Here is a 19,357-nt window from a genome sequence, read left to right on the forward strand (position 1 = left end):
GGCTCGCTGGTTTTCTTGTTTGACATGTTTTAAGAGAGTGGCAAACTATTTTCTGTTTTATTTATATATCTTTATCAAACCTGATCTATTTATGATAAAAAAAAATGTCATGTCAGCACTACTAAAATAAAAACAAAATTTAGAAACATTGACATTACTCAAATATAAAATAAAATGTAGGCTCTAGTGTGGCTGTTTTATGGAGTTTTGTTGGATATTAATGCTTGCCTGCTTGTAGTGCAGTGTTCAAAGAAGTGTGCATTATTTGAGAAACATCTTAGTCATCAAGTTTGTCTGACAGAAGTTTTGATTATTTATTATTTACAGTATATTGTGCTCTTTTGACTGCACATCTCTGGGACTACCATGATTCTTTGATATTTTATCTCTGCTTGATCTCTTCCTAGGTAATGAATTACACATCGTTTAAGGTGAAAGAAAGGTTAAAAAAACAACAGGTGCTTTAGCATTAAATCTTAAAGCAACACTTTTGAATTTTCCAAAATCCAAATCTGGACTTAAAAATTCTCGGCTCTACTGGTTGTTTAGTATACACCCCCCCCCCCCCCAAAAAAAAAAAAGGTAAATAAACTGATATATCCTCAACATCAGAAGAGTTTTAATTTCAGAATAAACTTACTGTAATGAAGGTCCTACATATATGCAGTATTAACATGTTTATATTCCATGGCAAGCACCATTGAACATTCTACCCCATGCCATTCACTATAGATACAAAATTACAATGACATTGGATGTGCATACTGTAAGGCAGTCTGGGTCAAATACAATACAACAGGTGTGTGCTTGTTGAATTTAGAGTGAATTTCAGACAGAGATGTTGCAGTGTGAAAGAATTTGAAAATTTCAAATAGTATACTGTAAATGCACAGTAACCTTACTTCTAGGTAAAACTTCTGCTCAGATAAGGTCTGGAAATAATTTACCTTTGGCACAATTTGTGAAGCACTGTTGAAAGTAATGATTTTTTTCTCTAACAGTGGGACTTATTTCCAGAAATTTAAGGAATTTTATGAAACAGTTCTGTACAGAGTTTTGAGGGAATTGTGGTCAAATGACAATGGACTTACAATGTAAGGATTGCAGGTTTGAGTCCAGGCCAGATCATTACACTGTGTCCTTGGGCAAGGCACTAAGTCTCCACTGCCTCTCATTACCCAGGTGTATAAATGGGGCTCTGCGAGGGTAACTTGTAAATATAGTTGTGTGTGCTGGTTTGTGGCTGACCCCCCCCCCCCCAATTTATTTATATATCCTGAAATTTAAAAAAAAAAATTAAAATGAAATGTGGGTTTACACTGTACTGTATGAGTGGGCACGGATCGACTCAACTGAGGGCTTGTAGATAGGTGAAAAAAATAAATCTGACAAGAACTCTGTAAAATACCAAAAAAAGTCATACATAATTAACAGAAACTAGCTGTCATGATCAGAGACTTTGAAATATCAGAACAAAAACTGCACAAGTGTTGGTCTGCAGAAAGTTACATTCAGGAAGAGGAAGCAGTTGGCATTGACCTACATAGAGTACCGTAGAAGTGTGTCGTCACATGTTGGATGCAATGATGAGTTGCTTCAAGTTGAGGTACTGTAGGGTAAGGTGTTATGGAGTGCATATATATATATTTACATGTATGTATATTATTAGTCAGAAGCAGAGAAATAAGATATGACTCATAATTGACAAAATAAGGAGTATTGTTTTAGAAAATATATTGGAATTTTTTTAGTTCCCCTGGGACCATCGTCAGCATTGTGTTACATTTTGTGCTTTTCATTCCACTGTTAAGTATTGCTGACGAGGGTCCTAAAGATTCTTCTTTTGTAGTAAACGTGGATTTTCTTTACAATATACGGTATATATATAGGCCTTGAAATAAGAATTGAAAAAAGGCACAGCATAAATACTACCTAAAAGAGCACTTCTAACAGTGTAATGTTACAAGTAAGGGAATATTTCAAAGGGGCACCACAGTGAATTTTTGAATTTTTTGAGGGCATTATGGCAAATAGGAAGGGCACCAGGCAAAAAGCTGTGGGTACCCTCAATTTTAAGCACTGTGTATATATGTTGGAGACGGTATATAGTACTGTAGTACTTGTTTGTAAACATGCCAGCTAGACACATTTTGGGGTTACTTGCGTTGTCTAACCATCTGACCTTTGGCATGTCAAGGTTTGATTTGTTAATTTTCCAAGTCTCAATAAAATAGCCTGACAAGGATATTAATGAATAGAAAACATTTAAACAAAAGGTAGTGCTCAGTAACCTGGCCTAAATCAGTTTCCTTGAATTTATCTGAATCATTAATTTAGTTGTCAAAACAAATGAATGGATTGTCTGAGTGGGTGCGCATTTTGTTGTTTGTAAAACAGGTTGTCCCAGGTTGGAGTTGGACTCTTGGTTACAGTTCAAACATAGAAGTACTGTGCCCTTTTCCGCCATACATATTGGGATGATTGGACAAAGCCTCGCCAAATCAACCACCTGACCGGTTAGTGATTGAAAGCAGGAAATTGAGTGTGAATCTGTTATAATACTCACGTCCAGGTCAAAATCATTTTTGCAATCCTCACAGACACAAGTACAGAACAGTAATATTAAATAGTTGGCTTAATCAATAAATAAAAAGTTGATCGTTGCTTTATTTACTTCGCTCCTCGCTTACCTGTCTCCTCACAACCTTAGCACCTCGTTCTACAGTGCCTATAAAATCCTGGTAAAATAATAACACTGTGCGCCCTCTATGACCGGACCCCCCGGTCACTGCCCTTCCTTCTCATTCTACCATTACCATATGACTGACAAAATCTGACCAATTATTGACTTGTACAGAAAATGTACCAGATTTTACCTGGTGTTTCTCTTACAGGTCTCTTCACTACGATAGTGCATAGCATACTCTTCTGTGTGTGTTGATTGTATGAGGTTAATAACCTAATGTACCATATATATGTATTAAATGCGGTCTTGCCACATTGATCGGCAATACCCTGTGGTACAGGTACAGGTGACACTTTTCATTATTTCTGCAGGTAAAGTATGTAGTATATATACAGGTCTGTGCATTTGACTCACCCTGTGATTTGTTTCCCTTCCTGTTGGCCCTGAATTCATAATCTAATTTTACCGTTAAATTCTCATTGGTCTTATGAACTGGGCACAGAGTAAAACCCTAACTTTATATTAAAAATTCCAGAAGTCCATCAATTCTAGAATTTTAATATCATTTGTAGCCACTTGCTAACATATGTAAAATACCTTAAAAATGAATATTCCTAATTATCTTTTCATACAAGTGTCTATAATTTGGGCACTAAATTTCAGGAGTCACTACAAAAGATTAGTTGAAACTACAAAAGACAAGTATAAAACTTGATGACATCATTTTAAAGTCTAAACACCCCCCCCCCCATTATTTCCCTGTTTTTAGACTTCATGGTTTTATATACAATAGATCCAAAATACTTAAATTAGAAGACTAATTGCAGGGAATACTTTATGTGTCCAAATTTTGTGTAGTAGTTTAATGAAGGCTCTGAACTCTTGTCTCTTATGAAATGCTATGGTTTCTGTGTTCCCAAAAACATCTGCTATTTACATCTTTACACTTTGTATATAATATTGATATTAAATTTGCCATTTATTGGGGTAGCATTATGCTATGCTATAATACTGGTATCCCTGAATGGTACTTCAATTTGCTGAACTGCTAACCAGCAAATATATAGCAAGTGCCTAGATATAAAGTTATTTTGGTTGAAATTGACCTTCAGGTAAACTTTCTGTACAATGTCAAGGACAATCCAATTTTAAAATTGTTTGGAATTTTAGTGAAAACTAGAAAGTGAATTATCACAGGCTTGTCATTTAAATCTCTAGAGTGATAAAGTGTATCAGGGGAATAATAATGCTGAACATTATTTTTGTTTTTCAGTGCAATTTGATTTCAACCAGTAGTTCTGGGTTTAATGATTAGCAAGTATTGTAGCTTAATACTCGATAAACAAGATTTAGGATGCCCAGGAGTAGTCTTTTAAGTGCATGCTATTACAGTACATGTATACAATGTAGTATCATGTCTCATACACATGATACAAATGTTGAGATTTTGATGTAACAAAAATAAAGGTGATTTAGTGACAAATTTGTTGCTTACATAGCTTAATAGAATTTTAAATTAAAGTGTCCCAGAAAGTACTGGATACTGGGGCCGCAGAAACGTTACAGATTGCGTAGACCTGTTCTGATAGGTTCTGATAACTTTCTCCGTATGAAATCTTCCCTTATTAAAGTGGACCTTTCGCTTCCTGTACATTCAAAGCCACCTAATTCTCATTCCTTTCTTTGAGTTTTTTATAATTTACTTTGCTCCTCGCTTACATGTCTCCCCACAACCTCAGCACTCTTGTTTCTACCGTGCCTAGAATGAACTAGTAACCTATTAACATTACTGTACATTACACCCCTTGCAATATAAGTTACATATTTCCTCTAACATTCTATAGTACATACAGTAGATGACATCAACCTCAAATTAGGGCTCCCTAGCTTACTTTTAAAACTTCATAAAAGTTCCATTCCTGACTTACTGTACTACTAAGATGAAATTCTTGCTATTTAAACAGAAATGTCTTTGACCATGAAAATTTGTTTAAAATTTGTCACTTAGTTTGTTGTTGTCATCAGCTCAACTGGCACATGTACAGTATTATTTCTGGAAAGATATAGCCAGTTAGTAACTTGTTTTGATAACCTCCGAGTGAATGGGACGAATATAAACACAATTAGCCCCTTAAAAATTACATCCAGCAATTTGCAAACTTTGAATCCATATTGTGAAAAGACATAAAAGTTTTTATGTCCTGTGGGGAAAAATCAATGTTGCTTTGAAACATGCCTTATTGAAAACATTTGTTGAACTAATGTTATTAAAATAAACATTATTTTTTCCATCTTTCTTTGAAATTTCTCAGGTACTTTTAATTGTGTTATGCTGTCTGGACATAGTAAATTAGTATGAGCTCTGTGTTTATACACCATGCCTTGCTTTGAAGTCGAACACAATTCAATATACAGAGACTAACCGATAAATGAACTCCAATCGTCAACCTTGGTGAATACAGTACAAGAACCCTGTTATGTTTTCTTGGCAGTTAAATTATCATTTGAGGTCAAGAGAGTTACCAATTAAAATTGAAAGTGCAAGATACCCAAGTTTGTTTTCGTGTACCTAGGTCAAAGTTCATTTGCATTTAGCAAAGCTGGCCAAGGCATTCTGAAGACCTTCTAAGCATGATAACTCCAACAGTGAAGCTTGGTTAAAGACTTTCATGTGCTTTACTTGCAATATACTGTAAGAATCCTATTGTTAGTTTCATCATGGAAGGCAAAGGACAAGACTGTGAAAACCTAGTGAACATGATCCCCAATCTTCATACAATCTCCAAGCTTGTATGAACTTATACTGTACTTGTATGTATATTAGATCCTCCTGCAAGCAGAAACTCGCAAAGAAGCCTCATAGGCTTATCAAAGCCGCAAGCTGACCGAAGTCAGTCTCTTACATTCATATTTAACGTCCATAATTATGAATTGTTAATTGTCAACAACACTGTAACTGGACGACATACATTAATCTGGGAGTGACTCGAACCGGGGACCTTATGATTGAAAGGCACCGGCGTTAACCACTGAGCTAACACTCCACACTCCACTTTGTATGTATACATGTAGAGTAGGTCCAGCTTCTACTGTACAGGTATGAGAGTACAAGAAACCCTTCCCTAGTGGTGTCGGTGAAAGGCCAAAGTCAAGTGTCCCAGTGATCTGTCCTTGATCTGATCTGATGTTTTGTAGTGTTAACAATAACCAACATTATTTGTACCACTGGGCAAGGAAGCAATAAATCTGTTGAATTTCTAGTTGTATACTTAAACTGTCATATGTTTATCATGATTTTTTTATATTTTAAGTCCACCCTATAGCCATGTACCCTACTGTGATACATTCTTGATTCAGGGAAAGTATATTTTTAGAAACAGTTTTGAGGTTGAAGATATATAGGAAGAGACCAAGAATTATATTACAATCTTGAGAACTAAAAAAAAAGCAATTATATAACAAATGTTCTACTGCACCAAGTCAGTTAACTCAACTGAGCTATGACTCCGATATCACAAGTTAGTATATAGACTAGCGTAGGCACTCACACACCAAGGTAAAGCAATTACCCTCTCCTGTCCTGTCACACACTTCATTATCTTGTATGTACTCTCCTGGTACTGTGTTTAAGTATATTTTCATTTTGTTGTTGTTTTTTGAACGCCACAAATTAGCTCCTTTTAATGAATTATGTACGGAAAAATGGAACGCAGCTGCTTTATAACTCTGTGAACCTGCTCAACAAAAATTAGGGTAAAGCAGCTGTGCAGCTGAAATACCAGTGTGGGATAATCCCTTGTTTCATTTGTCAGTCAGTAAGTCTGTTCATCATCCTTGTTAATTTGGTTGAATAGAAATTATTATTATTCCTAGACAGTTTTCAGTAGAACTTTGACTTGATCAAATTTTCAGGATATCTGAGAAAGGATTTACTTCGCTCCTCTCTTACCTGTCTCCCACTCCACATCTGCACTTTCCCATCTACCTAACTACATCATGGAACGTTTTAGCACTGGGACCTCACACTCTGGGCACCACCCACCTGCTCAATTTGTGAAGGAATGCACTTCTTTGCTGTTTCATGAACTAAACAGTGAAATCATTTCAACATGAGCTGCCTTCATTATACTGGTACCACATTGTGAGACGTATTTCCTTCACTCCTTCTCACACCTCTCCAATCTCTACAAAAGTTGGTAAGGTTGTAGCAGTGCACCTTTGTTGATCCACTTCTGGATTGAAAGAAAAATTAAAGGAATTTGCAGACTGTACTATCTTCCTGCCCCCAACCCCCCCTCCCCCTCCACAGGACACCACTTTTGATAGCTGACCAGAGATGCTTTGTAAATTACCCAAAGGTACTACCAGTAAAGTTTGGTGCAAAGTTCCCAAAGTTAGACATGATTGTTATAAACTTCACATTCACTTTACCTTCTCTGTAAATACTGGTCTCCACTGAAGTCATACAATCTTGGTAGCTTATAGTATATGTGGAATAATACAGTTAGCCATTTCAGGGCAAATCTTTAAAGATATTTCCCTGGTTATCCCTCTGACAACATATAACTCTTTGTTTGTCCTAAGCCTTGAGTTTGGTTTTTAGTCTTAACTCAAATAACAACTGATCAAAACTAGGACACAAAATACAATCATTCTGCTTTTGGGATGATAATATTTCTTTCCAAATTCTTGATGCATGGACACATTTCATCATGGTATTATTTATTCAATCACAGCTGAATGTACAGAGCTTTTCAAATATTAAAACTTTGCTGATATTCATCCAGTCCAGTGATTTTCTTGAGACATATAAATACTGTACATGTGCTCCCAATATTACAGTAGGCTGTTGTTGTAACCTTGAACTCTGTCATAGCCTTGGTTCTTGTACTTTCTAGTGCAGTGGTTCTACAGCACGGTTTGCTCAATCACATTATCATGCTGGGAATGTGCTTCATGAGCACATTTATTGATTCTCAGGCAACATACAGTAATACGATTGCATAAAGGGATACACACACATTTGTTACAGGTCGTGCGTTATGATTTTGTGAGCACGTTGTGTTTTACAGCGTAACAATTTACCAAACTTGCAATCTGTGTCTACTTGAACACAGACTGTATTTAAATTTCATAGCAGATTTATTCTACCTAGGTTAAGTGCCTATTTCTGCCTACTAGCTGAAAAGCAGTGAAATCCAATAGCAATTAGTCAGTACAAAAGCCTGAATTTTGAGGCCCTCTATAAGTAAGAAAACGAGATAGTGTAGTTGGTAGAGAGCAAAATAAGCACATTAATGCATGATCTGTAATTGTGATGTCACCCTTCTATATATAGAAATTATGTCTTTGCTCAGTTAAAATCTTGATGTTTAGAGCCTTCATGCTAGCTAGTACACCTGAAGCCAGCTTTTATAGCAAAATGCTAAATATTGGGAGCAATAAAGTGATGACCTTGAGGACTTGTAAAATACCCAAGAAAGAATTTTAACCATGGTGAACAAAGATGTACTGTAACTGTAGACCATGGTCAATAAAGATGTATTGTACATGTAGGCCATGGTCAACAAAGATGTCTATAATTGTAGGCCATGGTTAACAAAGATGTACTCTTCATGGAGGCCATGGTTAACAAAGATGCACTATACTTGTAGGCCATGGTCAACAATGATGTACTGTATGTAGGCCATGGTTAACTATGATGTACTGTACGTGTAGGCCATGGTCAACAATGATGTACTATACTTGTAGGCCATGGTTAACAATGATGTACTATACTTATAGGCCATGGTTAACAATGATGTACTCTACTGTACTTGTAGGCCATGGTTAACAAAGATGTACTGTACATGTATATATCACAACCGTTAGTACGTGTACATTTAGAACACAGACGACCTGTACAATGTACTTGTGAATTGATCCAGGTGTTGTTTGGATAGTACTGTTTTACTAACTGTGTCCATGTTTGTAATTTAACCTAGAGACCATACTTTATGTATCTCATTATTCTCAAGGATTAGCATTAATTATATGTCACTATCATCCTATTTGGCTTTGTCCTTAGTACTAAGCAACCTGTCAAGTGTAGTTTGCTATTTGTTTTTACGAGTATGTGTGTGATTGTTTGCACCTTTGTCACCTCATTTGCAATCTTCGGGTAGCTCTTTGTTGAGTATATACAGTACATGTATACCTGATACATATAATACACACACATACACATAAACATCACAGACTTGTACAACACAGTGCTGGCAATTATAGTATAGGGACCTGAAAGTAACATTACAAGCATCCAGGCACTCAACGAAAAAGTATCTTTCACTTTCCACATGTCATTTTAAGTTCAAACAACTGGGGCAATGACAATGGCCGAACGTATTTCTTTTACAAGGGAGAGTTGTATACTGATAACTATTTTTAATGTTTCAAATGGTTGTTGTTGAAAAGGGAGTGAGGGTGCACCCCGTTGGGATCAGTCCCTATGTCGGTAACATGTACATGTTTATGAACAATGGCAAAGATAGATAATGCATGATGACACAGCTGTTAACTTAGTCTATCACGATCACACTGGCAGGAATGATGAAACTTAGCAAACACTTTGTGAACTGTGCAAAACTTGTACGACATTTGTACAACAGACTTGTCGTGTGAATACAACAGCATATAAGTATGAGTACAAGTAGTGTAGTAGTGTGCAAATCCACTAGGGCGATTATGGCATGTATGAATATATACTAAAATATGACAAGAAAGCACAATATATTGGTGGGACAAACATATTACTTTATGGGATTTAAAGTGATGGATAACTTTACCCCAGTGGAATTATTAGCAGCAGTCAAACAATGTCAGATGTTTTGGTTGACTTGCTGTTTGTCCCAAGTATGAATGAACACTATTGTAATGCAATACTGTACAATACAAGGTGTACAGCAGCTTGGGAGAGATAATTTTGCAAGCCTAAAGCTGTCATTTCTAATTTAATCAGATGCATGCTAAGTTAGATAATAATGATATATAGATAAGGAAAACAAACTGATAATAGAATTTAAACAACAAAAAGGATATTCGAAAACAACTTGACAGATGTATGCCAGGTTAGATGTACATTTGTGATCTGGAAAACAACTCAGTATAAATGTGGTTGATTGAATGCAATTTATTTAGACTGGCAGAAGGGACCTTTAATTACCCTCAGAAGCTTTATTAACTAAGGCTTTTATTAAACTTGCTGTTGATATATTTGTGAAATATGGTACATATTTGGAGGTTTGCTTAGCTGCCAATGTTGTTCTCTATAACTTTAGAATTTCCCCAAAATGTAATTTTCGTACAAATATTACTTCTTGTGTGAACAAAATGTGTGAAATATTTTATAAAGTAAAGCAATGTCATTTTCAGGTCAGGTTAACTGCGATATATGACATCATTCACTCTGCTGTGGCCAGCTGCATTTTATAAGGTACAAAATATGATCAAATTTCCTCAAACAAAAAGCTTCATGAGGAAAATTGTAATGAACCCCCTAAAAGTTGAAGTCTAAACCTACTGGAACAGCTGTGTCGATATAGTCGGATTGTTTAATATTATTTATAATTTACCCTAATTCCATGTGCCTTCGCTTACTAGTACTGAGCTGGCAGCTTCTCTCTTCATGAATCACTCAAGTTGTCTGTATTTACTTCGTTCCCCGCTTACCTGTCTCCCCACAACCTTAGCACCGCAATCTACCGTGTCTAGTATGCCCTGGTAATCTTTTAACACTGTGCACCTTCAGTGACCGGTCAAATCCGGTCAGTGACCTCCTTCTCATTTTACCATCCAAAGTGTCTACACATGTTTCACTCAGGTTGTCTGTATCCTTAGAAAATCCAGCACAGGTCAGTTATATTTCTTTGTTTCAATTTATTTCTCTCTCTCCCTCTCTTGTAGTGCTTACTGACAGCTCAAAGTGCAAAATTCATCGGTTATACGATTCAGCGTCTCTTCAAGCGTCGTATCGGGAGGAGGTAGCCATCGATAGAGGGTGTGTCACAAACTATAAGGGACTGCTAAGACAGGTCCATGTCATAAATTATAAATCCTCCCTTGTTGGGGGGTCTTCCCAGGCGAACATTCTTCTAAATATCGACCCAGATCCTGGGAGAACTCAAACAAGAACGCTCGTAATCGTTCTGAACTCAAACGTTAGTGTCACTTGGGAGGTGGAACTTCTGTCGTTGGAAAACTTTGATGTTTCTCTCTTCAGATTTGTGGTAAGTTATTTACAGTTGCTTTTGATATATTTTGCTCCGTTCTTAGTTCTTTCAGCAGTTAATGCTGCACTTACTTGTCTACTCGCTGTAGCCTGGTTTCATCGACTGCTTTTCCATCTGGCACTACCTCCTCCTCCTTGTGCACAACAACTTCAGATAGTAATTCTTACCTCAAAAACACAAAAAAACGACCTTGAAAAGTCCAGTTCCGAACGAGCTGAAAACGATGGAAAATCCGAGCTCAAATTGAATGTCTAGGCCTGGGTGGTAGTGTGAGAAGAGAGATCATTGACGAGAGTTGTTTGGTCATGGAGGGTGCACAGTCTTAAAAGGTTACCAGTTCATTCTAGGCACAGTAGAACGAGAGTACTGAGGTTATGAGGTGACAGGTAAGCTTGTCACACCTAAATATCCAAATCTGGCAAGTTTTGGAATTATCCTATGTTTGGTATTTAATCAATTTTCTTTTGTACTTAAAATTCTTGACTATCCTATTACTAATAAATACATTGTGAGGCTAATATTAGACAAGCAATCCACACTATTTTTATTGCAAAAGATTGAGGGATCCAACAAGAGACTTCAGAGTGCTGTTAACATGTTTTTTAGCATTTTAGCCACTTGCAGTTGGCAGATTGCAACATATTTTCAAAATAAGAAAGGATGCTTTATACCGACAGAAGGGTTGAATGAAAACATGTAATTTAAGCTGTATATATGTGTGGAAAGTTATGACACAATGAAAAGTATAGTATACTCTCTTTTGGTCTTCATTGAGTGAAAAGTGTTTTCATTTTCAAAACATCTCTGAAAAAGGATACCTGGTCCCTCTTTAGTAATGAAGAGACAGGTAAGTTAGTCACATGTATATAAATATTCAGAGCAGTTTTGAAATCTCTGTAAATAAATACTGTAGAATATGGGTAGGTTTGGAAGGAAGAGCAAGGTGACTTTGAAGGAGTCATTGGGGGCGCAGTGCAAGAATGTTCAATATTGTTGTAAGCTAGGAAGATGAGAGTGCATATGTATAAGAGACAGGTAAGTGTCATTCCTTAATAATCAAACCTTAATACTCAAACCTTAATACTCAAACCTTAATACTCAAACCAGTAAGTTTTGGGTTTACTGTAGCTTAATTATGGGTAGATTGTTCAATTTGGTATGTCTGTTGAATAGGGTTACTGTAGGTTCTTGTTGAAGTGATTTAGGGTGTCATTGGTATAATGGTGCCAAATATGCTTGAAAGTCAAGCCTAACAATTCTTCCTAAAAATTCAAATGCAATTTCCTTCTCATGCACTCTCATAGAGATATCTTTAATGTTTTATTTAATCGATATATAATCGAAGTAATTTGGAAGGTTAGAACCTTATTCTCAAATGAGTCATTTGTTCTTTGTTCTTTGTTTGCATTCATGTATTTACCGCTAGCCTTTTGATGTATGCTCTCAAGCCATTGACATTTTCATTTATGCTCATATTATGGATATATAGCAAATACTATCTTTGCTCAGGTGATGTTTTCTCATCATACTCAAAGACTTGAGTGGGTGGAAACGTTAATTTCGTGGAATTTCCTGTACGTAGCACCTGTTCTGAATTCAAACACATAGATTTCCATGTAAATTATGTATATTATAGAAATCTGAGGCCCAGTGTGTACAGTACCTGACGACAGCTATATTTGATCTTATTCAAATATTCCAATATGTACAGTGGTGTGTAAATTTCTACAAATTGCTACTGGTGTGGAGGGATATTTGATACTGAGTTTAATGTACTATCAAGTCATTTACTTAACTCCTCTCTAACCTGCCTCCTACTACACTAGAACACACTTTTGCGAAGATATTTTACACAGTTACACAGTTATTTTTACGAAGCTTAGGCGACCACAAATGTGGGAGAATCCGCAAGGGCTTATGGATTACAACTTATATGTCAGGTGGCTTCCAATTCAACACTTGAACTCAAATTTTGGAATCTTTTTCAATTTTAGAAAGTCATTTCAGATGGGAAAACTGTAGATTGCTCTTGGATGTAAAACCCACATTACAATGACCCGGCCGGGTATTGAACCCGGAACCTCCCGATTGCTTAAAGACTTATTGCGTCAAATGCCATCGCCTTTATCCACTCAGCCACAGCACTGGTTATTTGAAAATTGAATGATGGAATATGAATTGAATATGAAAATAAGACCTACAACTGTTGCGGTAGACGTCAAAAATTGGGTGATTATAGGAAGGAAGGGATACATGGGGAGTTGTGATTCAATTTTATCCTATAAAAATCAAGATTTAAACACTACAGAGATAAAAGATGATTTGTGCTTGCTGTTCCAATAATCCTAAATTGCTTTTGGGAATTAAAAAAAGGAAGGAAAACACTTCATGTAGGTTTCCCAAAATATCAAACTTACTGATGAAGGATGCATCACAGACGTATTCCATCAGTGATAAACAAATTTATGAGAAACTCTTGACTCTTGAGAAAATCTTGTAAATGCAATAATAGGTGGTGAGTGAGACATTTGCTGATTAAATGTCTTAAGTTTTTAAATTAAAAATTATTTAAAAGAAACTGCAAGGAATCTCTTAAGCCAGTTGGCTGTTTGGTTTCGTTAAAGCCGTCAGCACAACTCCAGCACTGAATAAGACTGAAAAGATTCCACTCCGATGTCCTGACAAAGTTTTCTCATAGTTGTCAAGACCCCATAGACTTTGTACAAGTGACTTGCGAAAACGAACGACTAATAAGTGCATTCTTTTTTTGTGTGTGTTAGTGGCGTACGCTCTTTCATATCACACAATCATTTCCCTGCAATGGTAATACGTCTGTTGGAAACTACAGGCAGTTGTAGTCAAGAATTGTCACTTCTCCAGTACCTGACTGAAACCATTGCGACCAAAATAACTGGCATAATATTGATCATAATAATCAGGCGGTTACAGCTACAGTACCACGAATGTTGAAGAAGCCCACAAGGGCTTATAGATCACAACTTTCACATCGGGTGGCTTCCAATTCAACATTTTATCCCAAATTTGGAATCTTTTCAATTTAGAGAATCATTTCAGACCGGAAAATGGTAGATTGCTAAACCCACCTTACTATGCCTAGGCTAGGGATTGTACCCAAACCTCCCGATTGATAAGCCTGGATAATGTAAGAATAAGTACACCACCGCATAACAATCCAAGATTATCCACATTCTAATTTGAATCGAGTTGGGTCCAGACAGTCAGGATGTATACAGCCGGCTTCATAGCCTAATTGGTAAGCGTACTGTACCTATAAAATAGTCTTAATTCCACAACAATACTTAAACCAGCCAAGTTTCATATGAATGAAGGGAAAAAAGTAGATAATATTGAAAACTTTTTAATTTTCATACAGATTATTTTGTATTATCAAATAAAGTGATTAGTGTAGTTTTAAAAGCTGTCCTTAGTAATGGCGGTCCCATCGGTCGGTGAGAAACTCTCGAAGATATTGTAGTTTATTCTCTAGTGCAATTTTGAGTAGTAGTTTGCATATATAACGTCTATGTACTACAGTCGGTTTGATGGAATTTCTAGAAAAGTCCTGAGAGGGTACTGTGTAGGTACTGTGTAGGTGGTGTGTAGGTAGTGTGTAGGTAGTGTGTAGGTAGTGTGTAGGTAGTGTGTAGGGTTTGCCTTGTTTTGTATCCTTGATTGGTCTGGTTGTTACCAGCTCTTATGAGTATGAGAAATGAGGACATGACATGAAAGGTAGAACTGCCCTTACACACTTCAAATTTTATGTTATTATCCTGTTGAATAGCAGGAACTGGTAGTATATTCTCTTGGCTGTCCCTGGTGACAACAACGTCCTGAAATATCAACTTTGATTTACTTGTTGATGTGTATATCATTAGCTCAATTAATACAGCGTAGGTTGGTTGGTAGTTTATGTTTAAACAGTACAGTAAACAGTAAACAGTACAAACTCAATGTATAAACATTGTAGCCCTTGACCACCCACATATGATGATTACACATATGATTACATCAAAGTCTGTTGTTATTGTTGGACAGATTTGTATGTGATGTGTCATGGATCAACTAGTCGCTATGGAGTTACAAGCGCCCTGACCAATTATTGTACGTGAGCCGTGGTTCATCAACAGCTCAAATTTTAGTTTTTACCTTAAATGCATTTTGGGACACATTCTTTGGGCCCAAATAAGTTGGGCCCAATATTTTGGGAACAATTTGGGCCACACTTGGTATACAGTTGTTGGTTAATCGCTGTAACATGTAGGCCTTAATACTTTGGGACCATCTGGGCCCAAACAATTCCGGTTGGGACCAAATTCCACTAGCTCAACACACTAATGTGGGTAGAGCTTATATGATACTACTGCTGGGAAACTGTCTGTCTCTTTTCCAAAAAGTCTACTAAGCTTCTATAATTGCTGGCTGATTCTTGCAAAATCTGCAGTGAAAGGTGCCACATTGGGATGGCAATACAGCTGGTACATGAATAGATGTTTGGATCAAGGGGAGTGTTAATTTTTTGCAATTTTCATCATTTTTCAGTTTCTTAGCATTCTTTTTAGAGTTCTCACTCCTTGGATAATTTGGATAAAGGATATGGCTAGTGAGCGTAGTCTCAAGGGAGAAAGCTCATTAGGGTGCGAAACCGCCAAAAGTCATATAAGCCATTGTAATATCAGAAGGTAGATCCTTCCTATGCCAATTATAGTTACTTACCCATGTGTGTGTCAGTTGTGGTGAAGATGTATCACCAGTCACGATTGATATTTGATGCCAGTATATCACAGTCTAAGCAGGAAAGTGATCTAAGCTTGGTGACCATGAGTAATCTGTTAGAACTACTTTAGGGGCAGAATTTGCTGGTCAGTGTAACCCGATTCCCTTGTGTTGTTGAGCTACTGTACCAGTGCTTTACCATAATGGCCATTGAGCTGTATGCATAGTTTAGTTAATTAAACATTGCATACATACAACACTGTACTATAGACTCATGGCAGCCCTCCACTGAATTGGTTTTCCTTTCATAGATGGTGGGTTGAGCCACTGCAGCATTGCTGCTCTAGTTTCCACCTCAAATGCATTTTTGGACACATTCTTTGGGCCCAAATTATATTTGGGACTTTTTGGGTCCATGTTGTATTCACATTGCAATAACTCTGCAACCTTAAGTCAGATTATAGCCAGACTTGGTATAATAGTTGCTGGCTAATTGCTGGTCATCTGGGCCCACAAAATTCCGGGCCCATTTTTGTGCCAGGTGGGCCAAATTATATTTCAACCTAAATGCAGTTTGGGACACATTTTTCGGGCCAAATTTGTGAGGCCCAATATTTTCGGGACCATTGGAGCCCACATATATTGGGGTTCAAATTTGGGAGCAAATATATACTTTTGAGCCACTTTGTCTGTAACAAATATATTTAGAACCATTTAAACGCAAAATTTTATCGGACCTACACTACACTGTACAGTACATTGGGAAAGCTACAGTATGTAAGGTACCAATCATTACAGCTGGATGTGGCATATATTCTACAATTTAAAAGTTAACATTCTAAAATTACATTTTGTGCATGTGCAGTGTAACAAGCAGAGCAAATATTAATGAATGTGTCAAAAACGATAAGACCATTTTGCAACAGTATGAGTGAATGATGTCATTACGGCGATTGAGCTGAAATTTTTATTGGTTTTCTTTGTGTTAATAAGCTCTCACAATATTTGCATAGAGGGAAAGAAAAAAGAGAAGAAAAACAAAACTCTTGTTTGTTGTTTAACTGAATCAATTTGCAAGAATCACTTGCATGTGCATGCCAAATGTTTCTTTACCTATCTTGGCTTCAAAATATGTCAAAATCCATTAATTAATTATCATGAATTATCTTGAGTTCATTTAATTTGTTGAGAGATCTTTGAGTGAAAGGAAAAAGTGAGGCCTGTGACATAGTGTGGGAGTTAATTAACAGTAAATGATAGTTTGAGCAGTGCTGGGTATTTACTTCGCTCCTCGCTTACCTGTCTCCCCACACCCTTATCACCCTCATTCTACCGCGCCTAGAATGTCCTGGTAACCTTTTAACACTGTGCACCCTCTATGATCGGCTCAACCGGTCACCGCCCTTCCTTCTCATGAGACGAAAGCCCCTCCAAAGGGATCTCTGCCTTGGAGTCCAGTAAATGTAAATTAACAGTAAATGATAGTTTGAGCAGTGCTGGGTATTTGTGATAACCTGCCCATGCAACCACACCAACTGCACTGCACATTCAGGGATCAGTCAACTGCGTACATGACTTTGCCTAGATGAGGTTAGTTTTAGTTTTCCAGGTTCAGGTGTTGGTGGAAGGACAACAATATACATGGTGTCAGTGTCCAGACTTGACACTAAAATTCCACCATAAAAGTCACAAACCTGAGAGCAGCAATTTTTTCCAAACTCAGTGTGTACATAACCAGTACAGTATAATGACAACGGTATTGAGAAGTGAAGGTAAACCTTCTCATATTTAATACCCTTCTGGGACAATATCCTCAAGTGAAAAAACAAAACAAAAGAAAAACTGTGCAATGGGTACCAGGTACTGCCATTTTGTGAGGGCACTAACAGTTCACCAACTTGAGCCAGCTGTTGTGGTCAAATAACTCTTTCCATATTACAAGTAAAACTAAAAGTATTTCTTTTGTTTTTGTTACATGGGAATATTTAAAGAGGTAGACTGAGTTCATGCATCCTAGTACTTTCCTTGGAGGTCAACAGAAGTCAAAAGTCTGAAAATGTTTAGAACATTACTCTGTGACGTTTAATTATCTCGACATAGGATGTCGGAGATATGAAAATGAAACCCCTTCTTTTTTTCCTCACCTGGATTATGTCTTTGCCCAAACACAATCTTTTATAATCCCAAATTGTGTAATTTCACTGTACTGTACATTGCTGATCTAGGCATGTAAAGCAGTACTAGTTCTTTATGCTCATTACTCACATAGGTATCGTACATGTACTGTACGTAGTAATAGCCTTAGATTTCAAAGGACCTGTCTGAGGGTGTGGACCCGACCTACAAAAATAGTGCACCATGTAGAGAGTGTTAGAACTAGACAACTAAACTATCTCAGCATGTTTTGTAAATCAAATATGTTTGAACGTAATTGGTGATCCGTGTGATGTTGGGAAACATTCATTGGACGCATGCTTTCATCTCTTGAACCAAAAAACACCATCAAAGACAACTTTGGCTTTGGTTTGAAATTTTTGATAAAAAGAGTACATTTGTCCTGATTGTGTGATTATCTCTAGATGCCATACTGTAGTACCAAAACCAATGTAGTGAGGGATTGGTTTAGTATAATGCGGCTTTAAAAATACTTATAAGCAGGAAACATCAGGCATGTACAGTATGTGATATTGGCCTACCTCAGCTTTAGGGTTAAAAATCAAATTACAGTAGATCTCTTTTCAATTTGAGAAACCGTTTAATCAGGATTACTGTAAGGACAACTCCAGATGTGTCCCTACAGTAGATGTAGACGCAAAAGTGATTCTTGAGCATATAACTACAATTTGTACCCGATTTACAATTGTCTTTACCCACGCAGGATTTATACTTTTGATTGATTTCCTCACAAAGATTGTTAAGCCTGATGTCATCATTCATGTATGGTTCAGTGTACAGCTTCTCAAACTGCAATCCAATATCCCGTTTTCATGTATTAAGTAAAATTTGAGGTTTTGTCAGTAACAGGAACAATCAAGGCCTTAAGAGGAAGTTATTAGATTTATGGTAGTCATGGCTCTATTGGTTTGCAAATATTGACACTATTAATCACTTTTGATGACATCTTGTTGCGGACATTTATGGAAGTGAAGTACATTTTATTAATGTACGATCATGCATCCATCATGTCAACATATATCATGGTTCAATACATATATTAATGTAATACATATAATACAATATAACTAATGTATTATTAATGTTATCCTTATCACAAAATCAAAATCACAATGACAACACTTTTGTAATATTGCATGCTATGCAGTTACACACGTTCACTGGATATGAAATCAGAGATGTATGTGTGTTACTGTTGAACTGCCGATATTGATATACTGTACGTCTATTTTCACTTTACATGTATGTTAACAAACATTGCCTTCATAGAATACTGTAGATGCCTAGCATCTTGAATATAAAGTTGTTGTTGTGCTCTTCAATCTAAGTCAGGTTTTGTTGGGATTAACTTAAAATTAGGTAAGTTAGGATTTCTCTTACCAATTTTGTCCTTACAAGGATTTTCGGGTTACAACAATGTGAAACTTACATTGGAAAGAAACATAATCCACATGGCATGTTGAAGACCCCATCTCAATAGCATGCCCCTGGCCTA

General features: G+C 36.7%; 1 protein-coding gene across 5 annotated transcripts in view; it reads left to right on the forward strand.

The window, feature by feature from the left end:
* LOC139963987 (transforming growth factor beta receptor type 3-like) overlaps window positions 1-19,357 on the forward strand; it is a 63,460-nt gene that overhangs the window by 11,984 nt on the left and 32,119 nt on the right. For all 5 annotated transcript variants that reach the window (XM_071965265.1, XM_071965262.1, XM_071965266.1 and 2 more), the window contains exon 3: window positions 10,628-10,950. In XM_071965265.1, coding sequence (XP_071821366.1) covers window positions 10,628-10,950 — 323 coding nt within the window. The remainder of the gene's footprint in view (window positions 1-10,627; window positions 10,951-19,357) is intronic.

Source organism: Apostichopus japonicus, chromosome 22 (genome assembly GCF_037975245.1).
Source record: "Apostichopus japonicus isolate 1M-3 chromosome 22, ASM3797524v1, whole genome shotgun sequence".
Taxonomy (NCBI): Eukaryota; Metazoa; Echinodermata; class Holothuroidea; order Aspidochirotida; family Stichopodidae; genus Apostichopus; species Apostichopus japonicus.